The sequence below is a fragment of the Aythya marila genome, assembly GCF_965140915.1.
Source record: "Aythya marila genome assembly, chromosome: 6".
Lineage (NCBI taxonomy): Eukaryota > Metazoa > Chordata > Aves > Anseriformes > Anatidae > Aythya > Aythya marila.
The window spans coordinates 8,001,733-8,023,979 of NC_139047.1; the positions used below are offsets into that span (position 1 = coordinate 8,001,733).

The window sequence follows — 22,247 nt, forward strand, 5'->3', positions numbered from 1 at the left end:
TCTCTAGCACTTAGGAAAAACTCTTACACATCCTCATGTCCATCCCAGCCAGTCTCACCTGTTTGAGCTTCAGGCTGACCACAGGAGAGGAGACCAGGCTCGATTCTGCAGCAGATTTTGGGGCTATCACCATCCTCTGAGCAAATTCAGGAGCTCACCAAGCGGAGACTTCACAGTTACTCATGAAAAACCCTGCCTAAAAGTCCTTCGGTGGGTGCCAAGCGCCGCACAAGGCGAGCGCTGCAATCAGATGGCAACGTAGGAGATCCAGAAGTTGTGCCAAGGCTTTGGCTGGGAGGGGGAAAGGGAAAAAAATATTGTAGTCACCCACGCTGTGCAGCCTTCCTTCTCATGCTCCCTGGCAAAGCATTTTTTGTGCCCTGAAACAGCCCCAGCAGCACCTGAGCATCCCCAAAGCAGCAGAGAGGAGCCCCACAGGCAGCTGCTTTGCCAGCTGTTGGCATCGGTAGCACAGGCCTTCCTTGTGTGACAGGCAGTTCCCAAGGAAAACCTTAATCTCTGTCCCCGAGCACAGAAGCTGACACTTCTAAGGTTCTTTTCTAAGTTTTTTTGCAGAAGTTCAGGTAGGGGAAAATATAAATTCACTGCCATCAAGATTTTCTATATCAAATCTCAAAGACTCCAGCCAAAACACCTCAAGGAGGTACAGAGGCCGTGCACCCCAATATTAGCAGGAGGTGAAGAGAGAGTACGAAAGCAAGAAAGAAAAAGGCAGAAAGAGAGGCCCTGGGTTGTTACAGGATGTCCCTCCCCTGTGCAGGCAATGCAAGAAATGGCCGCCCACTCTCCCCACAGCTGCTGTACATGCACATGGGTTTGTATGTATGTTTGTAGGTACTGCAAGGACAAAAACCCACAGCGCTGCATTTCTTCAGGGCAGAGACTCTGTGTGTAGAGCATATGGGAGAACAGGGCTGGGGAATATCACCTCAGCTGAGTTATTTTCCACAGTGACGATGATGTCCTGTGTCAGTCACAAGCTCTGTCTGGTCAGAAATCTGGTTTGCTGGCTGACACCCTGCCAACTCCTACCTTTGGCATGGGGAACTGCTCCTTTTGACCTACACACAGTGGGAACCCACCAATTTCAGAGGCTCTGAATAAAATCCCCAGAAGGGCGACCAGCCCTGGGTGGGATGGAGAAGGCTGATGACCTTGGGAGCACCAGCAGGGCTTCACTACCCAGAGTGTAAGTGGGCCAAAGCGTGGCTCCACAGCACAAGGAGATGAGAAAGCTGGGCTGGAGGCCTCTTCAGGAACCAGAGGGGCAAGTGCTAACCCAAGCCGGCACAAAGAAAGAATACAATTGTCTCTTACCATTCCCAGATGCCCACGATGAGACTTAGGCCGCACTGCTGGAGGCAGGCCTTGTTGTGAAGGAGGTCAAGCCCAAGCCTAGGTGGAGGTGACACTTGGGCCATGCTCTACCTGCAGCCCCCAGAGCAGCGCTGCTGTCTCTCAGCTATCTCCAAAGCTGCCTCCCAAAAGCAGGCAGTGATCCAACAGACACCCCCAACACCAAGAACCCCGTGTGCTTCAGGCATCGGCTGCACCCAGGAGCAGCCAGAAAACAGACAGCCACATTTCCAAAAGGACAAATGCAACAGGACTCACCAAGCAGCTTCAGGACCTCAGGTGGATAAGAGCCCTGATATCACCATCAGAGCTCTCCTAAGTGGGATGCAGGGGGCTTTTAAACCAAAATACTCCTCCCTTAACAAGCCCCCGGCCTCACGACTTGGCTGGTTACCACAGAAAGCTGTTAACATGACCACCATCAGCAGCAGCGAGATCTCCACGTTGCCCCAGGTGAGTTTGTCAGTTTTCAGAGAGGCCAAATTGTAGCTCTTGTGGTTACGGAAAACCGTGGTGCAGCAAAACTTAACAGGCCCAAAAACCCAGAAAGGAAACAAAAGCCAGATCAGTGAGAAATCCTGCACTTGGGGGGTGCTTTTCTGTAAAACCACTGACCTAACCTGTGCAGCATTTGACTTGTGATTTTTGAACATCAGGAAGAGCCAAATTCTGCAGGTTTGGGAACCAAAACACGGGCACAAAGTTGACTGCCCCAGTCCCTGCCATCCCCCCATCCTGTGCTGCCTCTCATGCCCCAGAGCTCTTTCCAGCTATGGGGCCACAGCTATCACTCCCTCTGCAGGATGTGTGCCCATATATATAGCTATACCCACATACCACTTCTTGTTCATACCCCAGGTTCTTGAGAGGATTTTCTTCTGTGTTTGCACCCTTTTCCTGTCTCAGTGATGAAGGAGATATAAGTATATTGTGTGTTCTTATAACTGTCTTTGTTGTGCCCCTTGTTTTGCACTCATGGTAGCATTACTTGACTGAGACTTGAGCCTGAATCTTGTGACACCCCCCCAGCTTCCCTGTTATCCCACTTTTTGTAGTGATAAACCCCATTTTCAATGTATTTTTACCTCCATTATTACTCTGAGACTGCAAAGTAAAAGCTAAGCACATTCAGGAGGGAAAAGCTCTTGAAAACCAAACTCCTAAAAGGTGATACGTTGGCACAAAGCAAAAAGGTGATTAAAATGGACTGTTTTCTAGTTTGTAACCTCTTGCTGCTTGGTGACTTACGCTTTGCTTGCTTTGAATGCTTGGTCTTGGCTGCACGCCCTGCTGTGCTGTTCAGGGTAGGAGATGGGGCAAAACCACTTTTTCTCCTTCTGCACATGGAGTCGGGCAGCAGCTGCAGCCCAAACTGCTCAGCAATAACAGCCCCACCAACATGAAGCTCGGTATAGGCACACAGAGCTCCTCACTTCAACACTTACTTAGAAATAACAGACACTGATCACATACTATCCCCCTATTTTTGACATGAAGAGCACAAAGCAGCTTTGGATTTCAGAAATGGCACTTGGGAGGCTGAAAAGCCTCAGGTCACAGCCTTGCTCTCACAAGGGAAATTGGTTCTTAGGGTTTTTCCCCTCCCTCACTTAAGTATGGTAGGCCAAACCCTGAGTTAAGAGTTTCAAACATTATTAACCTTTAGTTGCAAATGCTGTGAGCCAAGAGACATGCTTCAGGCAACATGTTTCCATTCCTGGACACTCAGGGCTTTTCCTAAGTTCACTGTAAATGCAGACTTCTTACAGGCTTTCAGTGTTGTAACTTTGGCTTTCATCAACAAAAACCCACACATTTCAGTGTAATAAGCTGGTTATTAGAGGAAATAAAACTTGAACACCCCAAGGATATGCCTGCAAATCTTGCTGCCCTGTTCATGGGAGAGACCCATGCAATGATCTGGCTTGCACCGCTAGGTATCAGTGTAGTTCTGGGCACCATTTCTTAGCCCTAGAAAGTTATCAGTGTTGGGGCTCCTGGGACACCTCACCAGGCATCAGGATGCATGCAAAATAACCCTGCTGACTTTATTTTCACCTTTTTTCATGTGTAGGACTGCCTAAGCTCTGCAAACCTAGTGGATTGTGCCCAGCTAGCCTACTTATGAGACAAACCACATGTCCAGCTCTCACCAAAATAGGTTTTGTTCACTCCTGCCCACAATAAAAAAAGAAGGGAGCAAGCACCAGATTATGAAAGCCCTCTGTTCATTGAGCAACTTTTGGCAGAAGCTGTGCTCTGGCATGGTTCAGCTAAACCTCTCCCATTAGATTACCCAGCAATTTGATTACTGTTGCAGTTAACTTCTGAAAAATCTGGCCAAGCTGAAGAGCTGTGAACAGGCCTCGTGGTTAACATTCACGTGATGGCCCAGAAAACAGGTAAATCCCCTGCCCAGCTTTCACCCAACCTGCTCCACTCATCCCAGTGCTCCCCCTTTGCCCCATGCCCAAGGTGTTATTCTTCAACTCATACTCCAAAGGCTGCCCTGCCTGCACCCCCTGCCAACACCATGCTCACACAGCCCTTGAAGTACCTGGGCCACATCAGCAGCAGCACAGGAGTTATAAATGGAGCCCACGGACAGAAAATCACTTCATTGGTAATTCTGTCCCAGGAGTTTTTGCCCTTGCCCCTTTTTTCCTGACGCACCTTGTTAAATACCTGCAGGAAATTGCCTGTTTCCCCAGGGTCTGGTTCTCCATCGCTTTACATAAAAGCAGAACAAGAATAAAAACAGTTATTAGGCTAACCTGGTTGTCTTTTCCACCTGCCTGCTTGAGTACATGCAACCACAGGAGGTGTGGGGCAACAGACCCAAGGCTCAGGGCTCATTTTACATAGTTTTAATCAACAAGAGGCAAAGCCTCTTAAAAAAAAGGTGAACCTGGCTGAGACCCAGAGCAAAACCCCACTGAAACAGGAATTAAGACTCGCTGCTGATCTCCAGCATTGCCCCGTCATTCCATGGGAGCAATCTGTTTTATATATAATAATCCTCTTTTGCCTTCAAAAGTAGCACATCCCTCATCCTTCTGCACAAGCCAATGACTGGCATAATTAAAACCAAGCCAGACTCATCTAATTTGACACTCAAGCAGTTCAGACATAAAATATTCTCTTGGAAAAAAATGCACTTTGCTGTTAAAAAAGCAGCACATATGTTTACATATGGATAATGAGCCTTGCTGGCAAGGACAATTAAGTCTCCTGTAAGCATCTGTGGTCATTCTCCACCTGCATTTCAGAGGAAGGCTGGCTGCAAGTTATTTGCCATCCGCTAAGGTAATTGTTGTGTCCCTTGTGCTTGGCTCCTGTGACTGCTACAGCAATTCCAGAGACTGTTCCTTGCCTTTTTCCTGATGCCCTACATGTCTCGAAGGAGGATATCTAACATCTGAAGAACTGGAGAGCATTTCCTCTTCTTCCTTCCTTTACATCACGTTTCTGACTTGGAGCTAGTTCTTGTAAAATAACCTTGAAGACTGGTTTACCAAGTGTGACCAAAATATATCTTGTAGGAGCTCCTTTGACCCATGTTTCTCCACCTTTTTCCCCTTTTTAGCTCTGCTGCTGGTGACCAGGCTCACATAGGAGCTTTTCTCCTTGCAAAGTGGGACTAAACAGGACCAGCCCTGGTCAGGGACAAGAGATCCCACGGTGCTTGGGTGATATCACCCATCATTGCTGCCAAGAACAGCCACATTTCTGGGTGCTTATGAGACTTCTTAGCCTATTAGGTAGGAAGCTTTCCCCTACACCTAGAAAAAAAAAGTTATATTCAGTTCTCAAGCTATACCTGTACCTGACCTAACCATCATTTAAGGAACAGCATAGCTAAATAGTGGCAAAGTAGCTCTGTGCAAGTCAACTTTATTTTTTTAATATTAAAAATATGTATGCACACATGTTTGGGGCAAAGAACAGTAGTGTGGTCATGAGCAGTCCCCTTCTGAAAGCCTTTGCTCACTCAGAGCTATTTTACAGTAATACCCTTCGGTGTTAAACACAGCAGGGGCTTAAAGCAAGCACACTTGAGAGTAATTATGCAGCTCTCAACCAAGCCATCCACCTACTTGCACTCATCTCCACTCCTCTCCCCCCATTATATTTTCAGCATCTCTACAACACACAGAATTATCAGCAGAAGAATGTAGTCCAGAGCAAGAAGCTTGCACACAGCAGCTGGGGTTATTATTAAAGGACCAACCTTGCAATGCTGCACAATGAGCACCCACACTTTCGTGCATGGGTGCATTATTACTTAAGTGTGCAGCATCCCCCCCACACCATTTTTTTCCAAGAGGATCCTATTATTCTCACTGTGAAAGCTGAAGCAACCCTAGGCTCAGGTGAAAGCAACAGGCAGCACTAAAATATCATTAAAAATGATAGAAAGTTCCGGGTCAAGTTGGCTATTGCAGATAAAGCTACTATCATCTACCCTTAGCGATTGGGACTGAGAGCCAAGTGTTTTCATTACACACTGAGTAAGAAGTACTTTATAAATCACAATAACTCCTGACATACAATAACATCCAGTCTTATTAATATAAACTGCAGGGATTTTTTTTTTTTTTTTTTTTTTTTAAAAGTCTGTTGGCAGTAAAACCACCCCTTCCATAAAACGTTGGCATTCGCACATGCCCTGCAGCTTCTCACAGCACCTTTAAGCACTAAAGATGTTCATTACCTCATACACACACAAAAAAAGGGCAGGATTATATCATCGCTTAAAAACACCCTCCCCTGCTTCTCCCTAAATGCCAGGGAAGTCAGCAGGGCCAGATATGGGCACCCCAAGCCCCGTGGTGGTACAGGACACAGGACAGGACACCAGCCCAGCACCATGTTGTGCTCAGGCACCCAGGCAGGGCTCTGTACCCTTACAGGGGGTGGAGGAGCACCCCTCTCAGGGCTTTTTTCCCCTCTCCATTTCACCACAACTGCATTTTATTGTTAGTTCTTGTCCCCCCCCGCAAACATGTCCCAGGAAGCAAACAGAGCTGAATTACAAGTATTAGGGTAGAGAAACACTCCACAAGATACCATTTTTCCATCTCATAAAGAGACTTTTTATGGTTTCCCCTCCCTTTCTAACTCAGTCAGGCACAACAGCGTGGAAGCAGAAGGAAAAATGTTGCTCCTCAGGATTAGGCAACATTAAAGAAAGCCAAAAAAAGAGATTATTTTTGCTCTGTTGAGCAAAACAGGGGCTTGGCTCAAACTCTCCAGCACAGCAGAAAGCACCACCATCACTATTACTTGCTTGAGAAGTTCTGCTTGTTGAGAAAACCTCTCATTAAGAAAAATTCTGACTGCCAACCCCCAGTACTGCTTTTCTCCCAGGACCATACCTGAGGACGTGAGGCCAGCACCCCTGCCTAAATGCACCTTGCATTAGGGTGAAATGCCCATCAGGTGTTGATCTGATGCAGTTTCGTGCCACTGCACCATGGCTGTGCCTTGTGTAGCAGCTCTAGAGACAGGTAGGGGTGAGAGAGGAAAGACGAGACCGCAGTTTGGCATTTCCAAGTGACTTGTGATGAGATGCCCGAGAAGTGGCAGGATTGTTTTAGACGACCACTGAGTTTTGCACCAACAGCTGCTCGTTGTGCGCAATGCAGCGCTGGTGCTAAGGAGATGTGAGCGGGAATGGCTGCAGCACCTGCCTGTAAAGAAATTAATTGCTCATAATTAGGGATGCTCCAATAAAAAAACGTCAGCAGGAACAACCCATTCCCCAATAAACTTTTGCAACTTTTTGATGCTTCCAGAGGCATCGCAGACACCCCTATGAGCATCATTTGTAACTTTGTCTGTTTTTATTTATTTATTATTTGTTTATTTATTTATTTACTTATTTATTTTGGTGTGCGTGTGGTGTTCCAATCTGTACTTGGAGGCTCTCGTGGAGGAAAAACAAAAAAAAAAAAAAAAAAAAGGAAAAAAAAAAAGGTTTTAGCGCTAATTGGGTGGAAGAGGAGCGCTTCGCGGCGCAGGCAGCAGATGTCAGCATTGCCATTCCCTGCCTCCGCCCGCAGCAAGCCTTCCTCGGAGGAAAGGGGCACCGGCGGGAGGCTGTCTGCACCGAGGAAATACTCAGGTGGTTGGGAAAAAACATTGATTTTCACTCTTCGACACGTTTCTGCGCGCTTTTAAAATATTCACGTTGCCTAATGCCTTAAGGCATATTAAAACGACGGGGTGAAGCCTTTTTCCGTCGGTTTAATGCCCCGCTTGGCCTTCCTTTGAGGCTCTTTCCCAACAATTTTTCGTGCCACCCGACTTTGGGAAGGAGCACAGGAGAAGGGATCATCTCCTCGTTGGGCCACCGAGGCCCTTGGGAGGGCGAGTGGCATCCCTTCTCCCCCAGGCTGTGCCAATACCATCATGTGCTGTTTTTCCCCGCTTGGGATGCCTTTGGGATAACCCTCCGTGTGTTGCAAGAGAATGACTGTGCCTGCTCCCACATCCCCAAAAATCAGCAGATTAAACATCCCCGGCTCTGTGCCCCTGGTGCACATGCTGCAGGATGGATGCCATCCCCTCCTGCCCGCACATGTTCTGGGCTTTGCATTTGGGTGGCAGCATTGGCCGCGCAATGGGGATGTGCAGCAGCTCCAGCTGTGCTCCTGGGAGCTCTGCTTCCCAGCCTGGGCTGCATGGGCTGTAGGTGCCGGGCTGTAGGTGCTGGGCTATAGGTACAGGGGACCGCGGGGCTGTGTGTAGGGGTACAGAGCTGTCCGGTCCACCAGAGCCAATGTTTTGCCCCGTTGACATGACCAGCATTACTTTCTGATGTCTCTGAGATGTTTTATGGCATGAAGCAGCCCCAGGCAGCCCGTGGACGTCCAGTTGGTCTTCACCCAGCTGAGTCTGAGCCCTCATCCTGTTTTTTTTGGGGGGTGCAGGGTGAGATGGGACGGCTGCTAGGAGGAGAGGAGCCGGGGCAGCGGAGGAGAACCAGAAAGGGTCCGCTCAGCTCTATGGGAGGCTTTGAAGTGGTGATGGAGCACACTTGCTGGTACAGATGAGAAAGGATCACTCATCTGGGAAGATTTCTCCCCTCCCAGTGTCTGCCACAGCCCCTCTGGTGGCAGCCACGTTGTCAGGAAGGTGTCCCTCTGCACGTGGGCCTGGCACTGAGCTGTCCTGCCAGAGCTGCAGAGCCCCGCAGCAGGTGACACTTCTTTTTGATGCTGTATTCACAGAAACCACAACCCTTCGAGCGACCTGAGTCCTCAGGTGGTGCGTGGGGGATGAAAACCACAGAAAACTGTGAATTTTCCAATAACTGCACATGATGTTTGGACTAATCATAGCATCCTTCGTTTCTGTGGTAATTACTCTGGCCTCTAACACCATGTACTAACATCAGGGTGTCCCCCCTGATGCTTGGTGCCTGCTTCTGGTTGCTGCTGATGGGGATAAATGAAAGGCAAGGAGATTGTCTCCTGCTAGGGCAGGGTTGCCAGGATCTCTATTGCTCCTGCCAGCTGAGAGCCAGCCCAGGCAGGTGATTCCACTTTGCTGTGGGAAGAGACAGGATTTAAGGTCCTGGTGAGCAGGCTGGGTTTCTTCCTAGAGAGGGATGGAGGGTGGAGGAGGTAGGTGGTTGCATTTTGGGGGAGGTTTTTATTTATTCTCTTGTACTGAGGTTCTATACTTTTATGTTTTCCCCAAATTATCTTAATAGTTGGGGAAAACTTGCTGGTTAATGAGGTGCTAGTACTGGTGTTAGTGTAGTTAGCATAGTGGCAGTGCTGCCCACATGTGACTTCTAAGGGATGTGCTAAGCGTTCTCACTAATGTGATTGAAGAATATAGAATGGATTTTGTGAATCAAGACTTCAATTTCTCTTTCTGCAACAGAAAAGAAAAGAGCAGTGACTTCAATTTACATTTATCTTTCTAATAGCTCATAATAGGATAGGTAGCTTTATGGAGAATACTGTAATGTGAAACCAGCAAAAAAAATAAAATGTTTTAAAAACCCTATATATGCATCTATAGTTCTTTCAAATTTTGGCATCTGAGTTGTTAATATGACCCTGTGTTATGGCTTTATAAAGCAGGTGTGATGTCTGTTTTGTGTTTTCCGTAGGTAGTTGAAGCTAAAAATCCAAGGCATTGGTGAGAGCAATGTAGGACACCAGGCAGTGGCTCCCGTTCCTTGCTCGTATTCATCTTCTGGTTCAGTCCACTTGCAAACTGACAAAAGATATTGTTGCAAATCACTTCTTAGCCTGCATATGTGTTTAATTAGTCTCCAGTCTGCATAAGGAACTGCAAGGAGAAAGATAATTATGTGGGCTTCATGCTGTTTTGAGTTCTCGCACTTTGCAATTTCTTTTCCAGTGTTCAATTAAAAGTTAAGGACTTTCTGAGGCTATCCAAGTAGACTGCTATTGATTCTTCACTCTGGAGCAGAAGCCCTTCTTATAGTTTGTCAATTTGTAAAGTTGCTGGTTGGGATAGAAACCAGGTAGCATGACATCCCTGGGGAAATACCACAGTAAATTCAAGGTGTCAGCTATGAGAAGGCTTTCCTACTTGAGACCCAAGTGTCTGGTAATTTAGAAGGTCCTTCTTATTATATTTTTAGATGTTTAAAACAATTTCATTGTTAAACGAAGGGACAGTATGCAGTGGATGGTGTTTTGAAGAAATCTTACTACATGGAGAAGTGTGCTGAAAGCTGAGACAGGCAGACTTAAAAAACCTTTTTCTCCTTGTGCTTGGAGAATGCAATACAAGAATGAGTATCTACAGGCTGCTTGGGAAAAGCATGTCAAGATCCTTTATCAACAACAATTCCAGCAGTTATATTGCTAGGACACCAGTGAAACAGCACTCTGTGAAACAAGGAGCACTTGGGTTGTGTGGTGCATCTGGTGGGGTGCTTGGTCCTGTAGTGGATAAAATCCTGCAAGAAGGAGGGAATACTATGTGGCTTAACATAATGCTTTGGAGAAAAGCGTTTTGTTACAGATCTGCTGTTTCCTCCTCCTTTGTGGGCAATATGTATGTATGTCCTCAGTGCATGGGGCTTATCACTGCCACTGGTGTGGCACCTGAGATGAGAAGGGAAGAAAATCAGAAATGTTTTGCCCTATGTGTGTTCCCTCAGTCTTGTTCAATCTGTGGACACTTTCTCTGCTCTGCTAGGAGGATAAAAGCTTCTATAGGGATTTAACCCAAAGAAAACTCTTGCCCATGGGATCTCTTCCTTTGTTTTAATGCCTCTCAGGCTCTCCCTCTGACAAAGGAGCGGCTGATATGCCATTAGAGGAACCGACACAGCTGGAATGCAAATACCCTGTGCAGGAGTGAAGATCCTTATGCAGAGAAGACTAGGGAGTACAGGGGATAGTTCAGACCAAGATTATAAATATCCCCATTAAAGGCTCTCATTTTCACTGAGATAATTACAGAAAAAGACAGGAATGCTTCTGGTCAAAGCCAACAGTCTTCATAGGGTGTTCCAGCCTCGATAATGGCACACAGCTTAATGGTGACAAAGTCAAACGGTCCCTTCTGTAAGCCTCCAGGTGTGGATTCCTTCTGGTCTCCCTAGCAAGTTTTCATACGTGGTCTATCGGACATGGGCTGCTCTTCATCACAGCGGGGTACAAGCTCTGTCTGGAAGAGCCTGGCCCAGGTTTTGTGCAGTCTTTCCTCCCTGCTGGCTTTAGGGAAGCTGCAGTGGAGGGTCCTGCTTCTCCAGGAGGTTCCTCCACCCATCTGGTGGTGGGGACATGGGCAGATGGTGGCTGTGAGCTGCTGCCAGCATTGTTTTATATCTCTATAGCATAGCTCACCCAGTCCTAATTGGCTGTGACCAGGGGAACCGTGAAGCTGATGCAGCACAGTGAAAGAAGCACAACTATGTGCTTAGGAAGAAGGCTGCTATACAAAAATACTGTAGTAGATCTTTTTTGTTAAATTAACAGATTTATGGTGTGGTGGGTATATGATGAACTGAGATAACCGTGGTGAGCAAAGCTGCATCCTGATGACTTCGGGCTCTATAAAACCGCTTACACTCACGCTGCAATATCATTGTACTTAATAACTCCAATGTTGACTAAGCTGTGGAACTGAGTTCTAGATTGACACACTTGTACAAGAACAAACATCCAGGCTTGAAGATTTTGGATATCTTCAGAGTCTGTCTGTGAATTCTGGACCCAGTGCTGGTTTCCAGTTTTCAGCACCAGTCTGACTGGGTTTCCCAGAACCAATCTTTTGCCTTGTGTGTGCTGGCCCCGCTGTCATACCCAGACGTGGGACCAATGTCACTGGTGCTTTCTTGATAATTAGAATTGTTTCCACCTGTTAATATTAACACCTAATGGTAGGGTTAATCAAATGCTAATTAAAACTTTGTATTCCAAGTGATAATGAAAGAGGCAAAGTGCCTTTGTGTGTCTTAATAGTCATAATACTTGTCACATATGTTAGACAACTTGGTGTGTGAAATAGAGGTTATTCCTCTATTCTTCTTGCTTTAAAAACTGCTTAGTTAAGTACAGTTTGTGGGGAAGGATAATATTTTTGATTTGGACTAGCTGATATAACCAGAAAAAATGGGCAAGCTTTTGCTCATAACCATCCCCCTCCAGGTCTAAGAAGATTTGGGCTAGCGCTGACTGAACTGAGTGTTCTCAGTATGAACAGAGGGGAGGGGAAGGGTTGTGGGTTGTTAGTTCCTCACCATTCATAGTCACGCACTACTTTTTCCTGTATAATTTAGCTGCCAATTTTTCAGCTGTTTCTTTTACACAAAGCAAGGTAACCCTTGGGATATTATACAGATGTAAGAAATAAGTTCTCTGTGCTATCTTAATATACTTACAACAGAGATTCACGCACAAATTAGGAGAAAACAGACTTAGCCATGTGTTTATGAAGTATGGCAAATCTCATTTTAAAAAACTGGAGAGATGAAAACATTGCTGACACCATTTACCTTCTTCAGCCTTGGATCTGCTGGGCAAAATCAGAAGTGCTATTTGTTACCGTTTTTATAAACTTTGTGAAAATTTATGTGCCCAGGGGCTGTTGGAAAGAAAATAACGAGTAGCTTCCAAAAAGCCAGTGATGTAACTCATGGTGAGAGCCTGTGAACAATGGATATGATGGGTTCATTTTGCTAGATTCAGTCCAGATCCATGTTAAGTTGATGGGAAAACCTCATCTGACATTGCTGAGGGTTGGGCCAATGTGTTGCTCTTTGCCTTGAGCAATAAGTGAAATGCCTGGGTGATGCCTGCGTGCACTAAGATTATTAAATTGTTAATGTCTGTAGTCAACATGTCTCATTAGGTTCAGTAGGTGCTTGTTAGACACAGTCTTGGGTTGGAAAAATGGATCAGGAAGGTGATTATTTCTTTGAGAATTACTCACTGGGGAATCTTTGGCTTGTAAATGAGATAAATGTCTCTGACACATGACCTGACCACATGCCAGTCTGAATAATTGCCAGCCTGCCACAGAATCACCAGGCATGGGCCAAGGGGGGTGAAGACCTGGCGAGGTGCTCTGAGAAAGCTGTTGTCTTAGAAGCGACCCAGCAGACGGGACAGCAGGGTCTGACACCATGTGAAGCCCTCTAGGACAGCGTGACACAGGCATACTTTGTATTGTAGTGGATGCACATGCTCCCCCTCCGAATGGGAGACTTGGCAGGAAAAAAGGGCTGGTGAAAAGGAAAGAGGGGTTCCTGGTAGTGCCCAGTGCCTACAGTAGGGCTGTCCTGTCCACCAAGAGCATCCCTGAGCACCTGTGACCAATTCCCTTTTCCCTCAGTGCTTTGGCTCCCTGAGGAACCGCAGCACCATTAGCTGGCATCCTCGTCTATTCCCCAGAGCAAACCAGTTGTCATTGCAAAAACTTGTTGGCAGAAAAAATGAACAAAAAAGCGGCTGTTCACAGAGGATATCCTTGGGCTGAATTAGCAGATGATGGCTAATCTGTAGCCTACAGCTGCCTAGGGATGATTTGAAGATCTGGCATGGTTATGGGATGTGAGAGGGCTTATGAGGTGTGATGGGACCCTGCAATTCATGGGAATGATGCATACTGCCTGCATGCAGGGTATGGGGAGTGGCTGCATTAGGTTCTTGCAACCACAGTGCATGCCTGTGTGTGTCTGAGTTGCTCCCAAGTTCAGAGCAGCTGGTCGGCAAGTTTAGGACAGTCAGATGTGATGTTAGGGGGCACTGAAACACTTCTCCGGGCAGCTGTGCTTTTTCTTCTGCACTCCAGTTTGCCTCATGGTAACTAAGACTAACATCGTGAATCATTTTGACTGCTATGGCTTGTGTTCTGCTTTCCCACTCCACCACACCTATGTTTGGGACTTGTGCAAAAACATTTTTACATATGTACATGCATCATGCATTTTGGTTCCTGTATTTTGTCTGAGTGCAGCTGCTTGTTGCCTGTTACCCATGGGCAAGATGGCTAACAAGTCACTTTTTCCTGTAATACACCATGATGGAAAGCCATGCCATGGCTTTCTGGAACTAGAAGCAACACTCTTGGAAGAAATAAAATTAATCCTGTCCAGAAATTAATTTTCCAAGTTTATTTAAAATATTACCAATAAACAGGATGTATATACTGTGATTTTTTTTTTTACTGATTGCAAGTAAATGCTAGATGATAAATGTGGATTTTCTCAACCTTTCTCACTGTGACTGTTTCCATATGCTGTGTTTCAATTAAACATTTGCATGGTTTCCATGGCACAGCTTTAATGCTGATAATCTCTGAAAAGTTTACTCAAAATTTGCTTATGCTTAGGATTTCTCCCTGCATGAGCAACTTAAACAGTCAAATTGGTATTTAATCATGTTTCTGTACAGTCTATCTTTTGAGGTGACTCTATCAAATTAGGCTCTTACTGAAAGGTAATTCTCCAGAAGCAGACATGAGGAGGATCTTAACTAGTCAGTAAGAGGAGTTTAATTGTTTGTGTACGTGGTTGGCCAGGTAGAAGATAAAAATTCAGTAATGGACTTGAGGCTTTCTCATCTGCCTAGCTGTATTCAGCCTCTTGCCCTGAAGGAACAGAAATAGAGGTTTATATTCTTACATGTTAAAACCCAGAGGGAAGCAAATTGATCAGTGACTCTTCCCAGGGCAGAGCTTTTGTGTCCTGTGGGCACAGAGGAAGGCATAAAAGTCTGGTGGTGACTTGGATCCCAATGGAAGACACTTCCAGCACGATCTGTCCCCTTCGTCATACCCGGAGTGCTCTGCAAGAGGCCCAAACCTGTGGTTTTGGTTTTAACCCCATCCTTCTGCATTCATCTCCCACCTAAGGACTCTGTTCAGGCCTCATCCTGCCAAGATGTGCCCTGGGGCATGTGGGTGGGCACCTTGCTTGCGGGGCCAGGATTGCTTCCCGTGCACTAGGTTTGTATTTCTGTGACAACTTCAGCTCACTGAGAACCAGCTCCATGCATAGAGACATTTTTTGTCCACAAAGTTGTGTTCCTTAAAGCAAGCAATCTTCTCTTTGATAAAGAGTGGAATTTACAACTGTGGTCACTTGTCATATGTTCAAAAATGATTTGTAGGCCCTAGCTTGTGAAAACCACAATATTTCCTTCTGCTTTAAAAAAAAATATATATATATATATATTAAGCGTAGAGTGAGAATTTGACATCTATGATGGAAGTGTCATAATGGATATATATATATAGACTATTCAGCTAACTTTGAGTTTTCTATGTTTTGCTTCAGATTTTCCACCATCATATGGAATGGACTCTAAGGAACTACACCAATGTGGTGTATTTGAATTATGTTTGAATTACGACTCTCCTGGGAGAAGGCAATACTGCCCTGAATAATCATCTCTGAATAGGACCATTTCTTTTCAAGAGTGACCAATTCTACAAATTGCAGCAAAGGGAGCCATGGATCTTCTGTAACAGCAAAGGTGGGTAGACATGGTCACGCTGGCCTGTGAATTAACTTCTATTGCAATGCAGTAATAGACATTCTTGTTGAAACTTTATTAGAGGTAAATTTAGTTGAGTGCATTCTGATTCTTATCTTCTGAACCAGCTGTATATTTTGAAGAGTCAGAGAAGTGCCATTATGGTGAGGTATTTGTTCAAAATCTTTCTCAATTTAAAGAGAGATCTTATGGTCCTTAAATAGCTATATCATCTTTACTTCTAGTGTAAAAAAACTATTGTTAAAAGTAAGGCTACATTTTTCTGTATTCCTGACCAGTGGCAAAGATTCAGCAGCCCTCAGAACAGCCTTGTAAATACATGTTTTGGACAGGTGCCTCAGGATGGTAGTTTAGTAATCAACACAGAGCAAAGAGCTGTCTCATCTGGTCAAAAAACAGCACTAAAGAGTACTATCTGAAATGACATCCTCCTTGAGGACTTGGGTACCTCATCGCAGACTGCAGGGAGCGGACAGTGTAGTGGGGGCTCATAGAGTAAGCTTCTGGGCACCGCAATTCCTCTTCTAAGGGCACAAAGTTGCAAAGTCAGTTTTAAGGTGTTGTTAGTGAAAGCCTAGAGTTTTCCTCTTGGTTTCAGGTGCCTGAAACCTACTGGGACTTTCTTCATGCTACATTGGGGATTTGACTTTAACTTACAGGGACATATTTGTATAATAAGAGAAAGCATATTAAGTGGAGTTTATATTAAGTTAAGCTTCTAGCATGGGAGCTAGCACACTTTAAACCAGTTTGGATACCTCCAAACGCAATGCAGGGTGCCTGAGATTGAGCTGTTCGAGATAAGCTGAGTTAGAACACTCATTCTTACCAAAGCAAGCAAATGGTTTGATAGCAAAAGCTAAGGCTGTGCTGAAAACAACATGAAGGTAAAAGCCAAGAACTTAAACATAGCATTTTCAGGTTGCAATTTTGTGATGCTTCAGTATTTAAATGAAATATTACAAAAACCACAAAGTAAAGATTTGACATTTAAGTATAGGGTGTCAATATTTTACTGTCTTCCATCAAAGATATGAAAATGAAAACCACAAAATACTTCATCTACATAAGTTGTAATGTGTTGTACATAAGACGTTAAAAAAAACCAACACACTATTTTGGACAGAGGATATACTTTCAGCAACAATTCCATAAAAATATTTGTTAATATAGGAAGCAAATGAGGTAGAGGTAATGACTGTAGTCACCGTTATATGAATATATGGAAGCATGCATACACTGCTGCTCTCAGCGAGCTAAGACAGATTAGAGGTTGATGATTTGACTTCTAATTATTTATATCTTCACATCCTGTATGTGAGAAAATTGCACTGCACTAAGAACAAACAAAACAGTACAGGGGAAATTAAAATTCCATGCTCAGTCTCAACTAATACAACTGGCTTTAAGCAGCTGCTGAAGGCTTGGCTAAATTCTCTGGTAGTAAATGTTGCTTTTGGCCAAAACGCACCTGATAGTCATTGCCTGTCTTATATCAAATCTGGTGACCTTTTTCTGACCAGTTAAAAATTCCTGGCTGTGTTCTTGGAATAGGAATACGCAGTATCTTCTTGGTGTATCTTTGGGTGTTTCTGTTTCCTCAATGCATTGTCTTTTCAAAGATTGTCAAACATAAAAATGTAAATGGAGGAGGTCGGACTTCCAAGGAGGTTGGTCAGAATGGGGAAAACCGAAGCAAAAAGGAAGCTGTGAGTCCAAGTAAAGAAAGCAGCAGGGTGAAAGGAAGTCAAGTCTTCTGTGCTGAGCTGATTAGGATACGGTTGAGGACTGGGGCAGGGGAAAATCTGAAATGATTTTGTTGAAGCACCCTGCAGTTTAAAAAAATAAAGTTTTTGCTAGATATATTCATTGCTGTCTATTTTTAAGCTGACAGACTGAAAACTTAGCTGTGTTGGGTCTTAATGTGTGCATACTTTCTTACTGGAAAAAAAAAAGGCAAATTAAGCATGTAAAGAAGGGGAGCAGGAAACGAGCTGAAGTGATTCTGGCATGTGCTAATCAGTATGAGACTGAGACTTGTGAAGGGAAAATGTATTACCTGGGTAACAAGGAGTAGATTATTTGGAAGCATGGTAAAACAAAGTAATCATTTCTGTTAGCTTTTCTGTTGCTTGTCCTCTGGTTTATTCATTTTCTAACAAGATGATGTCTCTATTACTAAGTACAGATTAGGACAGCGTGGCTTGTTCTTTGTGCTTTTGTGTTAAGGATGGTGGTTTTCAGTCTTAAAACTGTCACGTGCAGTTAAATGTTTCTTCAGGTTGTTGTAGGAGTAGATTAGCTGCTTTGTGGTCCAAGTCACCCAAACTTGAAAAGCATGCCAACTAAACATAGTTTCAAAGAGCAGAAGAAAATATAAGGAAAGCCTCTAATTATGGGGAACAGATGATCATTAGTTTGTGTAAGCTGGATAAATAACTCTGTGCTCATAAAACTAGAGCTTAGAGAGAACGTGGGTCACTTACATTTCTAAAATAAAGAGACTGTCAACTCTTGTCTCTTAGTACAGTTTATTCTTGTCTGTGATACAGAAATACACCCAATTCAGTACATGGAGAGCCAAAATGTACCATCTGTCCAATGCTCCTGAGAATTTTCAAAGGGAACAACCACAGAAGATGTAAAGGCAGTAGATCTTGAAAACAGCAGCGTCAGCACAGATAGAATAACTTTTATTATACAGTCTAGCCTGCACACTAATGTATATGTTTCATTTGCACTATAAAACCTGCACTTCACAGTACTGTGTCATGTAAAACCTGTGCTGTGATCACACTACCTATGTCACTCTGCTGTTGACAAAATGCCCAACTGTTCGTTCCTAAACTTCTGCGCAGGTGGAGTCAAGCGTCTTCATACTTCTGTTTGCGCTCGTATTGTTTTTTGAGCAGAGGATTGTCTTGCACTCTTGCATATAAAAAAAAAAAAAACAAACAAAACACTGTGTGAAATTGAAACCAGACTGAACTTCAGAAATTCAAAGAAAAATAGCTTTTGGATCAGGTGATCGAATAGCATGAATAGTATTCCAGCCAATGTTAATTATGACTTTAATGAAATGTTTAGAAGAAGACTGGCAGAACTGCTGATGCATTTGGAAACTGGAGTTCTTGTTTTTGACTTCAACTCAAACCCTTCTCTCCTACAAGGATCTTGGACCTAATCTCTAGAGATATCTGTAAATGTAGTAGAAGCTTAAACCTTGAATATTCTTCTGTAGAGACAAAATAATACTAGGTTGAATAACTTCAGCTTAACTCTGACTGCTAAATCTCTTGCATCTTAGATCTGCTCTTCCTGACATTCAAAAACCAACAAACAAAGTAACCTAAACCCACCTCTTTTCCTTCTGGATTAGTTTTCAGCTGCTGTAAATTATGAGGATGTGAACCACCAGAAATGGGGGTAGGAAAGAGGCAATGACGCACAGCAGGAAGTACAATAGGAAACTTATGTTGATATGTGTTGTCATAGAATAATTTATTGCAAATTCGGCTCCATGTCTTAAATCACTCCTTTCTCTTGCATTTAAGGTTACAATGGCCCCATAGCTTTGCTAATTTGACATTCAGAAATATGAAGACCTGATGCTACAGCTACTAGACTGCACTGCATTTTCCAGGTGCACTGTACTTGACTTCAATAAATTCCATCTAAGTATTCAAGTATTACTTTTTGAGACTTTTTTTGGTACTAATCAGTTATTATGATTTTTCTCTGTTAAACTCAACTTCGGCATATATCACTTCAAGGAAGAAAGTCCTGCTCCTTGGATTTTTGGAAAATTGAACTTTCACAGCATGATAAAAGTAATGATGCTTTCTGAGAAACTTTTATTGCATGCAATATTCACACCCTTTTGAAACTTCTATGGTATCAAGTATCCTTGATGTGATTCTTAAGATAACTGCTAGCCAAATTCTGAGTGTTGTTGTTGTACAAGCAGCTGCCAGATGGTGATACAGAGAAAATACATCTGATGTCAGTTGCCTAACTGGAAGCCAGACAGCACAGCAGAAGTTGGAACAAGGTGTTCACTCACTCATCCCAACTCCCAGCTGTGGTCCCATGCTGCCTCGTGGCCTCTTTGTTGTCACTGTCACATTCATGTAATGTTCCAGGCCATGCAGTGCTTGTTCAGAAAGGCGAATTCATGGTACTCTGTCCTTTCTCCCCAAAAGCTGTACTGTAGAGCAATCTGCATGTGGAAGTCAGTGGGCCAGGTAATTCTTTGATGACTTGTCTGTTGTGATGAAGCATGCAAACTGAACTTTTGGATGCATTTCTGCAAGGGCCTGAAAGTCAGTGGAAGTAGCTCGGACAGATGATGTTGTTTTGTAACTCAGCTTAGCAAACTGACTACAGTTCTGACTGTTGGATTCTGTAGGAGGGGATATTTTGCTCTGAATGAGAGCAGTGTCTCGCGCTCCTTCAGGCAGTGGAAGAATATCTATCCCTTTAGGCTTGGAAGCAGATGCAATATTTCTGGAGTGTTCCAGGTTACCCGTGATTGATCTCTTCAAATAATGTAACTTGTCTGGCTGATACAGCTACGGTGTGTGGTCTTGGCTGCGTGAGGAAAGTAAGCAGTCTGTCTAATGAAATGCTCAAGCGACAGCAGATGCTGCTTCCATATCTTTCTCATGAGAAGTTATGGGACAGAGTAACAACATTGGTTAGTGCTATTTGGGAGAAGATAATCATTTATAACTCAGATGGTTATGGGGCTATAAAGCTGGGTGAATCAGGTGCCTGAATGCAGAGCATAACTTCTATGAAGAACTCTGTCGTTACTAAAAGCCTCCTGCAAGTTGCCATTATACTTGGAAAGCAGTCAAGTGGTTATTTATTCTCCCTATCAAAAACTTGCTCTTCTAGTTGTAATTTATATTGATTCAATTCTCGATGGTTGGTTATGTTTGTATCTTAGCTTAGCCTTTCTTAACAAACTACTTCCACCTGTACTTTCATCAAGCTGCTTAATCATTCCTTTAATAAACCAAAAGGACTGAGATCCTTTTGGCCTTCACTATTAATTGTTTTCCAGCCTTAATCTTTTCTTGAAGTACTACACTGAGCCCCTTTTAAGTTTTTACCAGTTGATTTGAATTGGGGATACTATAAATTTACATATTTTAGTGAGATAGACAAGTCTAGTGAAAAATTTGCAGAGAGAAGGTAGGACTGCAGAGGGTGATGAAACTAAAACGTAAAGAAGGGAACTGCTTAGCACTTTATTCAGCTCTGTCAGGCTAAGAGCACACCTGCTCCTGAGATCAGAGTGGTATTAGCTTATGTTATTAATCAGCTGTGCTTCTCTGTATGACACAAGTACAGCCACACTTCGATGTGTGCTGCAATTGGCATCTTCCCTAAGTATGAGGCCTTCATTCGAATCCATTTGAATGACTATTACTTTTTTTAATCCCACAGTTTTGTAAATATCAACTCCAAGGTGTTGCTCTTTATGAGGCCACTTCTACTTACTCTTTGCTTTTCTTTGAGATACTTTGCTACAGTTCAGGACTACTGTTTTGGTTTGGATCCATGAAAAATGCTGTTTTGGTCCCAGCAGCTTCCCACGTAGTGGAAAACTTGAACTTCCATCTCTTGAACCCAGATGAGTTCAAACCCTGGTAGGTACCGAACTCCCCTGTGGAAAAGCAGCCAACAAGAATTTATGAAGGGATTCAACAGGCCACATTGCCTTAGTTGGTGTTGTGACAGCATTGTGACAAAACATGGCTCTTTTATTACAGTTTGTAGAGTATGACAGTGTTCAAGTACCCATCACTTCTCATGTATGTCTGTCTACAATGGCAGAAGAAAGGCAATCCTGTGTGATCATCTCTGGAAAGAGAATGGCAAATGAATAGTTTCACAGATTATATGCCATCTTCCAGGGTTGTGTATATATATTTTTTTTTTCTAGCTAAAGATTAGATTGAACCACAAAATTCAATTTTATTCATTTCCATCTTCTCCGATCTTCTTCAAGCTGTGTTTCATTTTTAATTGTTTAGAGCTTGCAAGTAATACTAGTACCTCTCCTTTCAGACCAAACTATTGGCACTTTTATTTTCAGTTCCTGTGCATGAATTCAAGCACTGGATTCCTATTGTGTGTAATTCACAGCAGCATAAGGGGAATTCAGGAATGGGACTGCCAAAACAATTTTAAAAATGGAGAAGGTGACAGATTAGTATTTCAACTCCTACAACCCCACCTCAAACAACTGAAAACCCGAACAAGTAATCTTGTTAAATATATGGAGGATAGGGCATACTTCTTTTCCAAGCTTTTGCCAGGGAAAACTCCTGTGTGCTCTCAGTTAAAGGGGAGCACACTGGAAAAAAAAACTTTATTTAAGCAACCGGTCCCACAGAGTTGAGCTCATGTGCACTGTGACCCTCCACACACCTATGGCGCAGTGACAAATGTTTCCCATGAAGAAGAAATTAGTCCTTTTTTAGTGGACTAAAGCAGGTTTTTCTCCCAACCAAGGAGCAGGAGCGTTTCCTGACAGACGAGACCCGTCACGAGGTTTCCCGCCCTCGCGCGGGTCTCCTCAGCAGTCCGTCGCGGAGGGGTGCGCGGGAAGCCTGGCGTCGCCCTAAAATCCTCTGGGGGCACAGGGTGCCAGAAAGCTTCAGGAACACAAAATTAACCCAAAATGAGTGAAACTGGCCCCTCGCCCCGGCTTGCGGCGCCTCTCGCGAGAAGGGAGGTGCCCGCCGCCCTGGCAACGGTCAGCGGCCATGGAGGAGCCGGCGGTCTCTGAGGCGTCCTTCTGCCTGCAGAGTATCCTTCTTCCTTCCTCCTCCCTCCGGGGGGCTCCCCTCGTTGCCC

The 22,247-nt window shown here is 44.1% G+C and overlaps 1 protein-coding gene across 1 annotated transcript in view; it reads left to right on the forward strand.

The window, feature by feature from the left end:
* Positions 1–1,440: 1,440 nt before the first annotated feature.
* Positions 1,441–22,247, forward strand: part of SPAG16 (sperm associated antigen 16) — a gene marked incomplete at its 5' end in the record, with an annotated part of 402,351 nt that continues 381,544 nt past the window's right edge. Inside the window, 2 exons of the mRNA XM_082763211.1 lie at positions 1,441–1,830; positions 17,000–17,157. Coding sequence (XP_082619337.1) covers positions 1,441–1,830; positions 17,000–17,157 — 548 coding nt within the window. The remainder of the gene's footprint in view (positions 1,831–16,999; positions 17,158–22,247) is intronic.